General features: G+C 44.4%; 1 protein-coding gene across 15 annotated transcripts in view; it reads right to left on the bottom strand.

Moving 5' to 3' along the window:
• CPEB2 (cytoplasmic polyadenylation element binding protein 2) overlaps positions 1-17,776 on the bottom strand; it is a 65,993-nt gene extending 48,217 nt beyond the window's left edge. For 2 of the 15 annotated variants that reach the window (XM_036329086.1, XM_036329089.1), the window contains exons 1-3: positions 15,897-17,772; positions 13,053-13,343; positions 2,336-2,426 (exon numbers count right to left, since the gene is read on the bottom strand). In XM_036329086.1, coding sequence (XP_036184979.1) covers positions 2,336-2,426; positions 13,053-13,343; positions 15,897-17,555 — 2,041 coding nt within the window. In that variant the 5' untranslated portion in view covers positions 17,556-17,772. Of the gene's footprint in view, positions 1-2,335; positions 2,427-3,650; positions 3,766-12,182; positions 12,273-13,052; positions 13,344-15,896 lie in introns of those variants that run through there. The other 13 variants (XM_036329085.1, XM_036329083.1, XM_036329084.1 and 10 more) reach the window with 13 other exon arrangements.
• Positions 17,777-18,620: the final 844 nt, after the last annotated feature.

Genomic DNA, 18,620 nt, shown 5'->3' with positions numbered 1-18,620 from the left:
TGGATTCTATTATTAAACAGTAGATCCAAAACAAATGCTACTGGAACTGTCAACATAACAGTGAAAAATAACAAGACACCCAATACTGTACAAAGATTTAAAAAATTATGCTAAATTTTGGTTAAAGCAAAGAAAATATCCACTCAGAACAAAGTATAATTGTCTCCATTTATTTAAGAGGAGAATTACCATTGCCACATGTTGTCCACAATCACTAATGATTCCTTGAGCTTCTCAAGCTCCTTACTACTAAAGAAAGTAGAAAAACCAGAAACCCCTTTACAAGCAAAATCCAGAAACAAAACAAAAATGTTTAGATATCTAGTATTGTCAAGTCAGTCCTGAGCGTGCTCCCCCTCCTTCCCCCCGCCTGCCCGCCCCTCCCCCCGGCTGCCCACCCTTGCTGCCAACACTGAAGTCTAGAGTTTTAAGGTTAAAATTTGTAAGGGAATTCTTACTTGGCTTTATAGAACTAAAAACATGAAAAGCTTGCAAAGTAACTCATGGTTTTGATTCAATGAGCGATCCTGAGGCAAACCAACCAGTGAAGCTGCTCCTGAATTCCTGAGTCACAGAAACCACATAAAGTAATAAATGCTTGTTGTTTTAGCTGCTAAGTTTTGGGATAGATGCTTTATTGTGCAGTAATAGATAACTAATATTTCTCATCACTCAATCTCACAGTTTGCTAGTTTTCACCAATAATATGAAAAGCAATGAGATCTATTTATAAAGAAATGTAAATTAATTTATTAAAGACAAATGAAAAAAGTGTTAATGAAATTCTTCAGATACAGCTAGTTAACAATAAGGCTGATTATTTTCCCTCATCTGCACCAACTTTTTGAAAATCTGTTCTATACCTCAGAGAAGCTACTGTAAATATCCCCTTTCAAAATCCTATGATATGAAGAAGAAGAAAAATAAGGAAGTAAACCTAGGAAAATTCTAGGTTGGAATCACTGCAGATTGTGAATGAAAGTACTCTTAAGAAATTAAAAAAAAAATGTGTCTGGTTTTTATAGAATTCTAGAAAAGTGACTATACTATACACTTTTGTTTATTTTATTTAAATGCTAGAGTCCTGGTACATGATATTCATGCACAGAGGCAGGGGTCCCTCAGCCCGGCCTGCACCCTCTCCAATCAGGGACCCCTTGGGGGATGTCCCACTGCCGGTTTAATCCCTGTGGGATCAGGCCTGAACCGGCAGACAGACATCCCTCTCGCAATCCGGGACCGCTGGCTCCTAACCGCTTACCTGCCTGCCTACCTGATCACCCCTAACCCCTCTGCTTGGCTGATCGCCCCTAACTGCCTCTGCCTGTCAGACTGATTGCCCCTACCTTGCCCCCCTACTGGCCTGATCGACCCTAACTTGCTCCCCTGCCAGCCTGATCGCTCCTACCTTGCCCCCCTGCTGGCCTGATTGACCCTAACTTGCCCCCCTGTCAACCTGATCACCCTAACTTGCCCCTGCCAGCCTGATCGACTCTAACTTGCTCCCCTAACAGCCTGATCGCTCCTACCCTGCCTCCCTGCTGGCCTGATCGACCCTAACTGCATCTGCCTCTGCCCCCAGCCTAAGCCACAGTCTGGCCTCCCTCTGTGGGAGGCGACCTGGCAGATCAGGGGAAGGCGCCTCCCCCATTACTCCACTGCTGCTGCCACTGCCGGCCTGAGCCTGGGCCCTCCCAGCCACTGTGGGTTTGTCCGGAAGGATGTCCAAAAGATGTCTGCTGTAAGTAGCACATTACCCTTTTATTAGTTTAGATGTTTTTATTGATTTTAGAGGAAGGGGGAGGGAGTAGAGAGTGAGGGAGAGAGGGAAAGAGGGAGGGAGGGAGGGAGGAGGAGGGAGGGAGGGAGGGAAGGGGGAAACATCAATGTGAGAGAAAAATCAATTGGTTGCTGAACCTACAGCCTGAGCATGTGCCCTAAGCAGGAATTGAACCCACTGTGACCTTTAGGTACATGGGACAACACTCAACGAACAGCCACACCGGCCAGGGCTATACTATACACTTTTAGATCCATTCTTTATCTTCTGGTGAACTTCAGAGTATCTCTAAATGGTAGCTTTGTCTTAAAAAAACAAGCCCAGAGAGGTGGGTTTATATTTCTCTCTATATAAATCAGCATAAATTAAAATAAGCTTTAAAAAAAAAGGTATGACATTTCACCAAAACAAGTTTCTTATTAATAGTTATCACAGAATGTTATAGGCGGCACAGGTGCTACTTAGTGCTGCTCGAGCTCTAAACTTCTTTCATATAAAAATGGTAAAATAATCAGACAAATTGGTAGATGTATAGAATTTTTTCAAGTCACCTACCCTTCAGAGGATCATGCTCTGCTCTCATAATATCAATAAGCGAATTTTCCAAAGAGTGCATATTCAAACTGTCATACATTCTACTTCGATCCTAGAAGAGAAGAAAAAAAAAAGACTCAATATAATCTATGCAATTTTTTCCAAAATATTGATAACTATACTATCTTAATCTTCTTACATAAAATAGGACATCTGATTGATATACTATTACTAATGAGTCTGCATCCCAAGAAAATATCAGTAACTAAGGATCTTATAAACTACAATATTTCTTGTATAAAAGAACAATATATTTAATATGTTTATCTGCAAAATCACATACCAAAAGCAATCTTATTTCATTGGCAGTATTAATTCAACACAGTAAAATAATTTCTATTGCTATCATTCTCAGCTTATAAAGATGATTGAAATGTGATACACACAGAGAGCATTTTTAGCTATTATTTAACTTCTATACTTTTCTCATATATCTAGGAAGACTAGCACTTGAAAAAAAATGTTGGGGGAAAGGATTTAATTCAATTGCACCATACTTTAAACATCTATCAAACATTGTACATTATTTGACTTAGTCAGAATTTCACAGTAATGAATGCATAAACATATTATACACTAAAAATCAAAAGCATGAAATACCAGTATCAAAACAAAAACACATTTCCTACCTCATCAAATCTAAGAACAAAGTCTTTTGTGTCATTAGAAGTCATTTGCTGAATGTTAAATCCCCTCAAATTGCCTAGTAGATTCTTTAATGTTCATTAATGTATAAAGTATTTTGCCACTATAAAATCAATGTACTTGAACAAACATATACAGGGAACTACCACAGCAGGCTCTGCCCAGGCCCCCCAAATCACCCGGGAGATTTTTACCAAAATATATCATCTCTAACCTCCACCCATTTGTGTGTGTGTGTGTGTGTGTACATGAGCTTGTGCAAGCATATGAATATGTAGGAGAGGCAGGGGAGGCGATTTTTGACTCTTAAATCTGGGTCCATGAGCTTCAGGAAGGAACATGGCATATCTGTATGTGCATGTACACACCCTTTTTCTGAAGAAAGGTTTATGTGTTTCATTGGTTTTCCAAAGGGGTCTACAATCCAGAAGATTCAGAACCAGTCTTTTAGAAAGCTGAAGAAAAACATAAGAAGCTTTCCTGAGAATATGTTGATTTATTTACTCGACCTTGACATTTAAATTAGGGTTGTGAGCTTTATAAAGCTAGAGGACTGGAATCAGTATTGCAGATTAAACAAATTGCTGTCAAGGAACTTAAAAGTAACACTAATGATGAAAAGGTTACTTACTAAAACAGAGGCTCTTATTCCAACTTTATTAGTGATGAACTATAATTTAACCCCTTATTTTTAGTTGGATTCCTCAGGTAGAACACACCCATCAGTAAGAGGAGTTCACTAAACAGTGGCCTTGATTGGCGAGAGAGGCACGGAGAATTACTGGACTGTTACAGCAGTTCTCAAACTTGAGCATGCTTCAGAATCATCTGGATTGACTCCTGGGACCCATCTACAGAGTGTGATTCAATAGGCTGGGAGTGGCCCCTGGTGATACTGAGGCTGTAGACCTAGTAACCATACTTTAAGAAGCATTGAGCTTCTTGATCTTAAATTACTAAATAAATCTCTTCAGGCTCCGTTCCACCTTCTAGAAAAGAAAATAACCATGTCAGACAAGATGATGCCTAAAATCATCTTTTAAAATAATAAAAGTAACAGAAAAGCAAGACCATCTATATATCTATATATATAAAAAGCCTAAGTGACTGAATGACCAGTCAACCGGTCGCTATGACGTGCAATGACCACCATGGGACATGCACTCAATGCACAGGATCAGGCTCCCTCCTGTCTAGATTGGGCCTGTGGGGATTGGGCCGAAACCAACTATCCAACATCCCCCAAGGGGTCCTGGATTTTGAGAGGGCACAGGCCAGGTTGAGGGACCCCACTGGTGCACGAATCCGTGCACTGGGCCTCTAGTAATAAATAAAACTGGAACAGAGAAGAGCACAGCCCTTCAGCAAATATAATTTTAGTAATCTATGCAAATATTTTCATTTTCTATGCTTCCACTATACTTTGTTCACAACTAAAAATTGTCCTACCTTTCCCACTAACTTCAAAGTTAATCAGGGAGAGAGACCTTTTAATTATGGAATACAGCTAGCTCTCAAATGTTTGTTGAATACCACTTTTTCTCTACCATAAAAACTTAGTAAAATTGTTTAAGGTGAGGTCTGTGAGGACAAAGACTGAATTTTGATATGGAAATAGCATAAAACTAAATATAAAGCCTCTCAGAATCCTCCCCAGAAGAGGTACTCAAATGTTAATTAACTAAACTGAGACAAGCATCAGATTTTAATGTGGCCTGTCAACTTGAATTTCTGACCACACAAAGGAAGATTATATGCTAATATATTCAAAGTTTTCAGATGTATTTAAAATAGATTTAAAAATATAAACTGTCATGATAAAAGCTTTATATAAGTGAAAAAAACCTCAGAAGGTATGCTATATCATATAGGTTCTAAGATACAATACATTATAAATTCTTTATATTCTTTTTACCTTAAATTCTCACAAATAAAATATTATATAGTTCAGGGCTATCTTCTCAGGGTGATTTTTTTTTAACAGAATCAGACTATGTCTCATCTTTAGTCAACCTATGAACTTAATGGTGACTATTAACACCACCTAAAATGGTATTTCCCACACAACCTTTTTTTGTGGCCACCTTCTAACTCCATTTCAAGGACTGTGATCCTCTCTTGCTTTAGAGCACAGTAAAATTTATGAGATAATTCTAAATATTTTTAATATTTTTGTTATTAATTTCAGAGAGGAAGGTAGAGGGAGAGAGAGGTAGAAACATCAATGATGAGAGGGAATCATTGATTGGCTGCCTCCTGCACACCGCTACTGGGGATGGAGCCTGCAACCTGGGCATATGCCCTTGACTGAAATCGAACCTGGGACCCTTCAGTCCGCAGGCCAACACTCTATCCACTGAGCCAAACTGGCTAGGGTGAAATAATTCTATATACACTGTCAGTGGCATGTGCAATATTTAGGGTCTGAAGGGGAAAGATATAGGCAAGCTATTCATAAGTATCAGTGTCCACTATACAATCAACTCTGATGAGTATTATGCAAAAATGTTGATATGTATTATTAATAGCTTTAGCTTTAATGCTTATATATCCAACTGAAATAGTGAGATGCCTACTTACAAGGTCTCTTATTTTCCTTCCCAGACAAGTCTTTCATCACAAAACAAAGTCCTACTTTAGAAAAAACAAACAAACAAAAAAAAACCTGGCAAAACTATTTAAAAAGGATTAGCTTAATTAGCTTAGTTTACTTTTGTTACTCATCAGCTGCTTCCCACATGATTTTTAAAACACCAAACACAAAATAGCCCTGAGCAGGCAAAGAGCTCATGACACCCCATGTTATTTAGATTTACATGTTCAAAAAAGTACAGACAATTTTATTAAATAGAATGAGGGAATCAAAATATGACTTCTGAAAAAAACAAAAGGCAGAAACAAGTCTGATTATAAAACAAACATTATGCATCCTTAATAAACTACAAATATAAGAAAAATTTGTGATTACACAAACTGCCATTGGTTTAAAAAACTAAATTGCGCCCTGACCGGTTTGGCTCAGTGGATAGAGCGTCAGCCTGCAGACTCAAGGGTCCCAGGTTCGATTCCGGTCAAGAGCATGTACCTTGGTTGCGGGCACATCCCCAGTAGAGAGTGTACAGGAAGCAGCTGAATCAATGTTTCTCTCTCATCGATATTTCTAACTCTCTATTCCTCTATTTCTCCCTTCCTCTCTGTAAAAAAAATCAATAAAATATATTTAAAAAACAAAAACTAAGTTGCAATCCTGAAACCATTTTAAAGTAACCATGAATATGTCAATGCTGATTAGCATAACTAGAAAATCATAACAATGTAACTAACATTTATTACTACATGACTAATTGAAAATGGCCAAGATATTTAACTTAAGTAGGAATCTCTATGAGGAAAGTTTACTCCAATCTATTTTAAATATGAAAACTATATGGTCAAGAATCAACTAACTGGGCTTTCAGAAAATTAGTAGTTTATGCTCTGCCGCTCTGCCTTACTACTGAGATTACAGAATCCCACAACAGGCAAAAATTAGAATGCATTGGTGGGAAAAACCAATAGTATTTTATATTCTAATATTTTATTGTTTTTTGTAAACCAAGACACATTTGTCACAAAGACTTAGAGGAGTGACAATAAAATCCTAAAAAAAACTAAAAAACACAACGTATCTACAATCTTAAAAGGATGGCCTGAGAAAAAGATTATTAACACTGAAAAAGAACGAAGAAAGTCAATGATATTACAACTAGTTGCCCTGCGCAATCTGTGTGCCAGTAGGTCACTACTCCTGTAGCTCTCCGCCCACTGCCCCACCCCCCTGTAAGTCCTCCTGCCCCCCTCCCCCCTTCCCACCTCCCCTCATAGCTTGCTGCCCTGCCCCCTCCTATAGATCTCCACAGCTGCTTGTACCTTGCTGGCCCACCCTCCTGCTGATCCATGATCTGGTCCTGATGCACTTGGTCCTTACTCCTCAGGGGTAATGGCTAATTAGCATATTCCTCTCTTATTATATAGGACTAGTACAAGAGGAATTCCAACTGAAAGGGAACTTTTATGGCATGTCACAGTTTTGCTTTGACATATTCAAAACCCTGTGCTATTTCAAGTTAAGGAAGTGGTCAAGTAGAACCTTTCCCTCTTGACAATGAAGTATGCTTCCAAAGAAAAAGAGAATGGGTTATAGAAAAACCCTATATCCTCATTTTTAAAGATATACCAGATGCTTGAGCATGTGTTCTTCCGCCCAAGTAGAAAACTCAGCTTTTAAAAACTCTATTTTTTAGCTTAGTTCTCCAGTTTTAAAATAAAATAGCAAAGTTGTGTTAATATTTTCCTCAATTTTAATACTGATTATCCACTCCTCATCACACACTGTTATTGCATGGTATTAGTAGTTTATGCTCTGCCGCTTTGCCTTACTACACAACCCAGCACTCTCATATTCTGTAGTTGTTCCAAACAGATACCCCGTCTCTTCATCCCACAGGACTTCCACGTTTCAATGGTCAAGAATATTATTACACTACCACATACATAACGGACATTCATTTCTCAAACTCTCTATTATTCTGATAATAAGAATGCTGTAACAGTGATTCTAATTTTTTTTTTAAAGACTCCAAATGGCCAAAGCTATTCTAGTACCTAAAAGGGTTAAAGAAAATGGAGAGGCAATAGAAAATATTGGTGTAAGAATATTATCAAGTTGCTCTGGCTGGTTTGGCTCAGTGGATAGAGCATTGGCCTGCGGACTGAAGGGTCCTAGGTTCAATTCCGGTCAAGGGCACATGCCTGGGTTGCAGGCTCGATCTCCAGGAGGGGGTGTGCAGGAGGCAGCCAATCAATGATTCTCTCCCATCATTGATGTTTCTATCTCCCCTCTCCCTTACTCTCTGAAATCAATAAAAATATATATTTTTAAAAAAGAATATATCAAGTATAATTAAAGAACTGGACACAGGATAGAACACATAAAAAAAAAGTATCCATTTACCTATATTCTATGTGTAAGAGAGCCCGTTCTCTTTCATTTTCAATAGGTGTAAGGTTTGGTAAATACCAATGTCCCTAAAGCTCATCTAGTTTAACCACCACAATTTAAGAAATCCTTTATTAAATAAAAAATTGGACTTGGTCGAATACAGTACATTTTTTGTGTGTGTAATGTGAATAAAGACTCTAAAGAATACATTTTTCTGAAAGAGATGCCCACATTATCATTATAAGCTAAATTTTAAAGCTTGGTAAAAAATACCTTCAATTACTCAAGGTGGTTCATGTGACATGCTCAAAAGCTGCAGGGAGAACTTCCATAAGAACAAAAATCTAGAGATGAATATATTGATAATTGCTCAGATAGAGGACATGGCAACACACATCTTATAGGCTTCATGGGCTATATTACAGTTTTAAAGGCCTGATGTTGTTTTGTTTACAGAGAACTGATGGGCCATATAAAAACTTGTAATAACCTCAGCTACTAGTATATTTACTCTTTGATTTAAAATATTCAATTGTTAATGAATAAACATATTGCAACCTTAATATCTAAAGGAAATTTAAACTCATACAACTTAACAAAAGAAAGATAACCCAATCAAAAAAATGGGCAATGGACCTAAATACATACTTTTCAAAAGAGGACATAAGGAAGGCCAAGGGACATATGAAAACATGCTCAAAGTCACTAATCATCCAAGAGATACAAATCAAAATGACAATGCAGTACCATCTCACACCTGTCAGACTGGCTATCATCAACAAATCAACAAATGACATGTGCTGGCAAGGATGGGGGGGTGGGGGGGGAAGAAACCCTCCTGCACTGCTGGTGGGAATGCAGACTGGTGCAGCCACTGTGGAGAACAGTATGGAGTTTCCTCAAAAAGTTAAAAATGGAACTGCCATTTGACCCAGTGATCCCACTTCTAGGAATATATCCCAAGAAACTAGAAACACCAATCAGAAAGGATATATGCATCCCTATGTTCATAGCAGCATAATTTACCATAGCTAAGATTTTGAAACAGCCTAAGTGCCCATCAGCAGATGAGTGGATTAGAAAACTGTGGTACATCTACACAATGGAATACGACGCTGCTGTAAAAAAGAAGGAATTCTTACCATTTGCAACAGCATGGATGGAACTGGAGAGCATTATGCTAAGTGAAATAAGCCAGTCAGAGAAAGATAGATATCACATGATCTCACTCATTTGTGGAATATAATGAACAACATAAACTGATAAACAAAAACAGATCCAGAGATAGAGAAGCATCAATCAGACCATCAAACCTCAGAGGGAAGGTAGGGGAGGTGAGGGGTAAGGGGGAGAGATCAACCAAAGGACTTGTATGCATGCATATAAGCACAACCAATGGACACAGACACCAGGGGGGTAAGGGCATGAGTGGGGGAGTAATAGGCGGGATAAGGAAACATATGTAATACCTTAATCAAAAAAGAAAAAAAATAAAGGAAATATTAAGGTAATTTAGAATTCACACTTTTGAATATGATTTCTTGCAAGGGTAACTAGGTAACAGAGTTTTAAAGAAAAGTAATTCTAAGCCATAACATTTTAACAGAAATATATAATATTCATTTTAAAGTCAGAAATATGCAGAAGAATTCATATTTGTTTTTTAAAAGTTTTTAATTTGAACCTTTTCCATAAAAATTGATTATTTAAAATAAGGTCATACCAACCCAAAAAATTTTACATACATCTGAAATAAAATCAACCTATAAAACTATTTCTTTTCCATTTACTGAATTCAATTATAGGTAAGGCCTGAAGTAATAACAATTAAGACTTCAATTCTAGAATTTAGTATTTTTTAGGCCTAATCAATTTGATACTAAAGGAAATAAAAACTTAAATGTTTTAAAATAATGTATTTTTAACTAAAATTTTAGTATTGAAATGTTGTAGATGATGCAAAAAGATGAGAGATGAAAATAATCTCTCCAGATATTTCATTACCTAAGTATTTTCTATAATTTTAACTTTGCCAAATAGTGAGGAACTACACCACAGTTTAATGTTCCAATTGTAGTTCGTAGCCGCTGCTATATTTTTAAGAATCTCAACTTCAAATACCTCAACCTTTTACGGTAGAAACACAGAACAGATTTTGTGTAAGTACCCTCGGGGTACTAAAAGGTGACAACAACGTTGGAAAGTTACACACTACACGCCTGTGGCTTGGGACCAATACCCATGCCTTCAACCCCAGTAAACCAAGGCCCTTGGATTCTAAAAATGAGGGGGAGGGATGGGTAGCAGGGTCCAGGGAGGAGGGAGAAAAAGAAACGGCCAAAAGAGACCAGAGGATGTGCAAGAACTAAAAAGGTCTTACATGACCTACTTCAAGGTCCTCTCATAATAATGACCCAAATAGGTGAAGGCCCATAAACTGCGGTATAATGTCATGAAGACTGTGAAAGGCAGAGGAAGATGACTCAGGTTTCAAACCTCCTTCTAGTTTAGTTCATTTCTCACTATCTCTTTGTTTCATTGCTGTTTCAACTATAACATCACACCTCTTCGTCAAGAGTCCCTAGGGAATGCCAATATCTCAGCAATTTACAACAAAAAATCTTGAATTACCAAAATGAATTTACCTAAAACCCTAGGTTATAAAATAGGTAAGAGCAGAGTGGCTTTGATTGTGTTCTACGTTGAAGGGTTAGAGGCCCTTGCACTGGGGCAGCCCCAGGGGCACCTCTGCAGAGTCCAATTTGCAAACTTGCCTTTCCTTACCACCTCTGCTCTCTAGCATTCCAACAACTGACACCATCTCAATAACCTATTTTCTCAACATATGGTCCCCCCACCAACCCATAGACCCTTTATATAGCAGCTAATTTCTCTTCCTTCTCTGGAGAGACATATCCCTCTCTTATGTGTATCCTATTATCTTGGAATATTTTTTGTCTCTTCTGCACTAAAAATGTGTATCTTGCCACCTTCAAAATAATTATCATTATTTTCCTCTTCTAACACACCATTTCCTAGGCATTTATATATTCAATAAAAATCCTATCATAAAAATGACACTGATATGGCCTAAAGGAACCAAGGTGAAAAGGACAGTAGAAATAGATGGGTAGCTAACTTACATTAACAAGACAATAAGTTACATATTACATGAGACAGCTACTTATTTCTAAGTGAAGATCCTGGCAGGACTACTTTGATAAATAGGTAGAACTTGTCTAAAACAAGTGCTAATGCTTGATTATTAAAGTTACTGTTAACCCTCCAGGTTAGAATGCTAGATAAACACATATTATTAATCTGTTTACACAGTTCTTACTTATAAAATAATCCCATATTGATAAATTAACTAAGGAAGAGCTTTAGCTAAGGATAATAGCTCTATAATGTCAACTCTGCTCAAACTTGGGTTCTGTAGAAAAGAACCCCCATACATAGGACTGAGTTTTCTATGTATCCTGTAATAATTCTCATCACCCAGTGCCCAGTATGCATTCAAATTTAGTCTGCAGGAAGAGAGATAACCTTTTGTATAAGGGCTTGACAGTAATTTGATTAAGATTGCCTCCCAGTTTTCTGGCTCACGGTTTTTCCTAGAGTAACCGATTATTTGGAAGAAGATAATATATAAGAGCAGTAACAAAATTTAGAAAAAAAATATTGTATCAAAGTTTTTTACCAAGTTGAAAAAGCTAAACTAAGATAGGGCTTTTTAAGAAAGTTTATCAAGACGAACATAGTAGGGTTTATGAAAAATGTTACTAAAAATTATGTAAAACACTGATGAAATTGTAAAGTTGGAGACTGAGTAAAAACAAGATTTTGTATCTAATTGCAAATAATTCTGAAAGGAGATAAAATATCTGTTCCATTTGACTGATGTTTAAAGCCAGGTGCTCTTGGGTGTATAATTCCTTTTTTCAAAAAGTAATTTGTTATGTTTTGGAAATATTAAGTGATTATGAATTACATTTAAATATAAAAATGAAGCATTTTATATTAAATAGTTTAAGTCAAGTGACCCTTTAAAAATAAATTGCTTTAAAGCTCTCTGACATATGCTTAAATAGATACTGAAAGTAAGTAACAAATCCTCCTCATTATATAAATACTACTAAAATCCTAGCCAAAGTCCTGAAAAATATACACTGTGCAGCCTACCTGGTCTATTCTGGATGTTCCGGCTGCAGTGCACCAACTATCTTGGAGTGAATCTGAGCCCCAAGCTGGCAACTGCAAACTAGATCTCACCTTCAACAGCATAGAAGTTTTCATCAGAAATATGCAGTTCTCTTTCCCATACCCAACCACATCAAAAAGAAAAAAGAAAGAAAATAAAACAAAAACCAAAATTCTACCTTTATTCCTTTTTCTAAAGGTTTCAGGAAAACAAAACCACCAAAAAAACAACCTCATTTTAAAAAAAAAAACCAACCACCTCATTTTAAATAGCCATAAGAGAGTTTCATTAACCTGCAATATCAGCAAAATACTAAAAGGCCTGAAAAACTGTCAATCATCATAACTATTAGGCCACATTTAGAAAAAAAAAGTCATTGAACCAGTGAAGACAAAATTTAATTCTATGTAAAAAGCCATATTATTTTGCCACAATCATAGCTGTACTGAGTATATTCTAATACACTACAGCTGATCATAGCCAAATCTATGCATAATTACGAACATTTTAGTTCAGCTATATTGTAGGAAAAACTCATTTTGGTGGCCCATTAAAGATTAATAAATTAAGGCATTCTTAAGAAGTCGCTAATTAAAAGCTTCAATATGTATTTAAGAAGTGCAGCAGGTTTTTCTACATTTTTTGAAGCTTATTTACTATTGTGTGCTTACAGATTTTTTTATAGTGTCAATTTTCTTCATGTAGATATTTTATCCTTTGATAATGAAATTACATATGCTTAAAAATGAGAACTTTCTCGTTTTGAATCCATTAATTTTACCATACTACTGCTACCACCACTCAGTTTCCAATCCTGAAAGATTAACATTAGAAATAAGCCATTTACATACCATTCTTACCTGCAAGGGTAAGAGTGTATTACTATTGTTGTCTGTTCTGAACACATTATCTTCAATCCAAGATTTTGGCGTCAGTGATGGAGTAGAACGAGTAAATTTCGGTGGTGCTATGACATTACCAGAGAACGGTTTTTTCAGTGGAGATATCTGATTCATAGTTCCTGGAATCCCCATGTTTCCAGTTCTACGATGATCTCTGCCATGCATGGCTCCCCAGGACATACTTCCGGTGCCCCAGCCACTGCTCTGATGGTTGCTCCAAGGAGACTGTTTCAGAAGAGGCTGAGAAAAACATATCTCTTTAAATTACAGGCATTTAAAGAGCTTATCATCGAAATTCAAATTTTAGACCTCAGCTAAGATTTTAAAAAAATAGAATATAGAATACACAGAATATATCCTTAGCTAGATAACAAAAAGTAATAGGCTTGAGATCGTGCTATAATATAATATTAGCTTAATGTGAGGCAGTTTTCATCCTCTTGCCTACTATAAATTATACTGAACAAGCAGATATTTAATGACAATGACTAAAATGGAAGCATGTGGTAACTTTTTTTTCCCTTCAGAGAGAACCATATACTGTACATAAGATCTACATTTAAATTAAAATTAACTCTGAAGATCCTTAAAAATATACCCTACATTATGTTCTTAAAGCAACCACATTCCACTAGGCACACAACTAAAAGCATGATCTTTATTAATCAAAATATATCAACCATATGGGTGAAATATTTAGACTTTGGTTTTCCACAACAAGTTGCATCGCTACAAAAGTGAGTAATAAGGTTTGGTATTATTCTGTTGTACAAATTAACAAAGGCCTTTTGGGATAGGGACAAAGTAGGAAGTATGTCCTTTTCTGTACTGTTTACTGTACTTTTAAGATCTTTTATTCCAGATTGAGTGTAGCTTCTTTTAAAATGTTTTTGTTTCTTTTCCCTTAATTATCCATGAACTGTTAAGCAATTATCTGATGTCGCCCATAGGTGGATCCACTGAGATATACAAAAATAAACAGCTATTTAACGATTCGGGTAAGGATCCTAATAACACAAGTCTCCACTAACTTCATTTTTAAAAAGTAAACTGTATTCCAAACTAGAATGCTATGTCATCAATGAATGGAAAACCCACCAAAAGCCTATTAACTGTAGGTTTTTAAAATGTTTTCATTGCTAGCAATCATATGGTCAATAAACTTATACACTAACAATTTTGTGCTAACTTGTAGCCAAAGCAAGTATGAACCCTGGCGCTACTGTAAGACAATAAATACAGCACCCTTAAAATAAACCTGTTTTTTACAAGACAAAGAAACCTAACCTGATACATAGTACCTATTTTAAAAATCAATTTGAATGGGAATATAATGACGAATATATACGACAACAGTTTCACCCTCCACACAGTTCAAAAACAGCCGTGGAGAAACGGCTTGTCACGGATACATGCTCCAAGTTCCCTTCCAGTGACCTAAATTCCATGTGACAGCAGTGCCACCCCTCACACCGGACTGCCAGACCCACCTTTCCACAAAAAAAACAAAAACAAAAACAACAACAACACACACACACACACACACACACACACACACAAACACACTCACACGAGCTTAGAGCTAAATATGGATCATGGCATATGGTCTTCCAATGTTCTACAATCTACATCATGTCTTCAGGAAATAAATTTTAAAAAAAACCCCACAAAACCCTACAATTTTCTGTGGCAAGTTTCCAGTTAAAAATTATGCAAATCATGAAAAAAGTGGAGCATTATTTCAAAATTCCCCATTTTCAATCTTCATAGACCATATTCTCCTTTCTCAGGGAGAAACCTTCGATTCAACAAAAAGCTGTTAACTGTTCCTCGGGTTCATTTAAATAGACTGTTAACTGTCACTTTGTTAAATTCAGACGGGTTTTCACCCTTTACACCGGCTCCTCGCTGGGCACTTGGGTCAAAGGGAAAAGTGAGAGGCGTCAGAAAGCCCTGGTTAAGGTCCCTCCATCAGGAACGGGCCTGGGGCGGCGGGGTCCCCGCAGCAAAGGCTGACCGTCTCCAAGATGCACCGAACCGAGGCTCGGGCTCCGCTCGCCGGCCCGTGGGCGCTCGGACCCTGTCCCGGGGACAAACCCGAACGCGGTCGAGAAAGCCCCGGATGAACGACCAACCCGCGGGTGAGTTCATAATTACAGGACCCACTGGAAATAGAAACGCCCTTCACCCGGGGCGAGCGGCTGGGTCCGCGGAGCCGTCCCGGGCCCCCCCCTCTCCAGGCAGCGCTCCGATGCGGGACTCGGATTCAGTTTGGAGTTAAAACCCTCACCCGGTCCCCAGGCGCGACCGAGTCCAGCACCGGGGGCACCCGGCCGGGCTGCCCGTTAAGGAGTCGCCCGACGGCGCGGAGGCTGCGGGAGCCGGTCGCCCCCGCCTCCTCGGCGAAGCCCCCACGCTGGCCGGTTCAGAACGAAACAGACCCGACACGCACCGTCCCCAGGAACCGCGTCCTCCCTGCCCAAGTTCGCTCCCGCCGCCCGCGCCCCCGGCCGGTCCCCGCTGCCACTCGCCGGCCCCGGGAACCCGACAGCGCCCTACCGGCCCCGGGCGTCCGCGGGTCGGGGTCGCCGGTGGGCGGCAGCGAGGGGCACGAGAGCCGCCGGCCCCCACCCGGGCTCCCGGCGTTGGAGGGGCACCCGCCGGCTCCCAGCGCGATCCGCCCGCCGAGCCGTCCCGCGTCCCGCACCCGCCCGCCCCCGCGGCCGCCCCGTCCCTCGCTCAGGCAGCCCGTCCACGTCCCCGGGTCCCCGCCCGCGTGCCCGGCCCCCGTACCTGGTGGTGGTTGTAGGAGTTGCGCTGCTGCAGGAAGGCGGCCGCCGGGTGCTGCTGCTGCAGCTGCGGGCTGACGGGCGACCGGCGGCTGGGCTGCGGCGCGGCGGGCGGGGGCGGCTGCTGGGGGACGTTCAGGGCGGGCGGCGGGGGCACCGCGGCCGCCGAGAAGGGGCCGCCGAAGCCGCCGCCCCCGCCGCCGGCCGGCACGCTGAGCCCCGCGCAGCCGTGCGGGGACACGGGCGAGAAGCTGGGGAAGAAGGGCGGGTTCATGGACGACGGCAGCCCGGGGTAGAAGCCGTTCTCCGCATCGGGGCTGGGCGGCGGCATGGCGCTGAGCGAGCCGCCGCCGCCGCCGCCGCCCCCCGGGGTGGCACTGGACGAGCCGGGCTGCGGCGGCGGCGGCGGCGGCGGCTGCTGGGGCGGCGGCGGCTGCGGCTGGGGCGGCGGCGGCGGCGGCTGGGGCTGGGGCGGCGGCGACGCGGTTTGCACGGACCAGGGGGTGCCGAAGCCGGGCAGCGGCGGCGGCGACGCGGAGCCGCCCCCCCCTCCGCCTCCGGGGGGTCCCCCTCCCCCGCCGCCGCCCGGGTGCGGAAGGTCCGGACTCTGCAGGCTGCTGAAGGCGCCCGCGCCCAGCGCCCCGCCGGGCAGGAGGCTGCCGGGGCTGTTGAGCAGAGGGTGGTTGGGCGACTCCATGGAGCCCGGCGCAGGGTTCACGGGCGGCGTCGAGGGGGCCAAGCCCGCATTGGAGGGCTCGGCGGCAGCGCTGCCCTCGCCCGCGGCCGGGGTCCTGCGAGGGCTGCCCGCGCCTCCGTGGCGGCGCCGCGGGGCTGCGGGCGGCGAGGGCTGGAGCTGCGGGAGCGAGGGCAGGTCCGCCGGGCGCTGCCGCGGGGCGAAGTCCTGCGGCGGGAGGTGCGGCGGGTGCGGGAGGCTGAACGGCTGCGGGCGCTGGGCGAGCGGCGCCGGCTGGAGGGGCGGGCCGGGCGGCGGCGGCGGGCTGAACCGGCCGGGGCAGTGGAGCGGCGGCGGCGGGCTGAACCGGCCGGGGCAGTGGAGCGGCGGCGGCGGCGGCTGCGAGTCCGGAGGGTGGGGAAGGCGGGGAGGGCTGAACTCTTTCCTCTTCTGGCTGCTCAGCTGCTGCTGCTGCCGCTTACTGAAGTCCTGCGGGGAGGAGGTGCGGCAGCCACAGCAGGAGGAGGCGGAGGAGGAGGCGGGGAGGTGCAGACTCGGTTTGAAGTCCTGGGAGGGGAGGAGGTGGGTCACACCCGCGTTCGTGCCGCCGCCGGGGTGGTGGTTGGGGAGTTTCTCCGCGGCCGCCGCCCCCGAGAGCGGCCGCGCCGGCTGCGGTGTCAGCCCCAGCAGCAGCTCATCCTGCATGGCCTGCGGGTGCGCCGGGAGCTGGGAGGAAGAGGAAGCGGCGGCCGAGCTGCCCGCGCGGCCGCCGCCGAGGGGCGCGGGGAAGGGGGAGGCGGCCTCCGAGAACCCGGTGACAGGCAACGGCGGCGGCGAGAGCGGGCCGAAGGGCGTGGCGGAGGGCGGCGGGGCGGCGGCCGCGGAAGGCCCCGCGGCGTAAGGACGGTACGTCCCGCCGCCGAAGAGGGACGCGGGGCTGCTGCCTCGGAGCGGGGCGATCTGCAGCACCCCGAACCCGAAGTCCCTCATTTATCAGGCCGGCGGCAACGGGAGGAGACGCGCCCCGTCCGCTGCCCGCCGAAGTAGCCGCCGGGTCTGGGGCGGCGCGGCCGTAGTGGAAGGAGGGGGAGTCAGGGAGGGAGGGGGGGGGACACCGTGACTGAGGCTGGGGCACCCACTTCGGCCCCGCCACCCCTCTCGGCGGCCACCGCCACCTCCCGAGACCGGCTCGGGCGCCGCCGCCTCCGCCGCCCTCGCCGCTTAAGAACCCCGGAACGTGCGTCAGCGCCACCTCACAATCGCCCCGCCCCCCGCGGTGCGTCCCAGCACGCGCTGGCGCGAGGCCGCCGCGCCCCGTGGCCCCGCCCCGCCCGCGGCCCCGCCCCCGGATGCCCCGCCCCTCATTAATATGCGCGCTCGGCTGGCGGCGCGCGCGGGGGGCGGGGAGCGCGAGGACGAGCGGCGCGTCCCCCCTGCTCCCCTCCCCAGCCCTGGGCGAAGGCATGGCCGGTTGGGGCGGCGGGCGGCCGGCTGGATTCCGAGCCCGGGCGCGCGCGGAGGAGGAGGAGGAAGAGGATGAGCACGCGCGGGCTGCGTACAGGAGTGCGAGGCAACGGCCCCTCCAGCTCTGGGTGGAACGCGCTCCCGTCCAGTCGCGCTCCCGGCCCCGCCTCCTTCGTGTCCCCCTCCTCCCCACTCTCGGTCACGTGGGGCCCGGCCTCTGGGACCAGGACTTCCCTGCGACTGGGACTGGGACTGGGACTGGGCCTTCCTTGGGTGGGGCTGGCCGGCAGGGGAAACTGAGGCCGGGGAGTCCGGCTGGGTGCGGTCCCTAGTCCCGGAGGAGCTGGGACCCCGACCCCTCCCGCCGGCCTGGCTCAGTCCTGGGGTCTTTGGCCAGCTCGCTGGTGCGGGCTCTGCCTTCCTTGCAGATGGCCAGCTGGTTAGCCTGCACCTGTGTGGCCCCGACCTGGCGCCCTCCTGGTTGTCCTAGAAAGTGCCTTCCCAGGCTGGGTTCCGTGCTGTCACCGACCTTCCTACAGCCACGTGGAGGTGTTTTCTGCAAGGGTAAACCCGCGGCTCCCGCGGTATACG

The sequence above is a fragment of the Myotis myotis genome, unplaced genomic scaffold, assembly GCF_014108235.1.
Source record: "Myotis myotis isolate mMyoMyo1 unplaced genomic scaffold, mMyoMyo1.p scaffold_m19_p_1, whole genome shotgun sequence".
Lineage (NCBI taxonomy): Eukaryota > Metazoa > Chordata > Mammalia > Chiroptera > Vespertilionidae > Myotis > Myotis myotis.
Note: the sequence above shows the minus strand (reverse complement) of the source record. Positions and strands in the feature narration are given on the sequence as shown.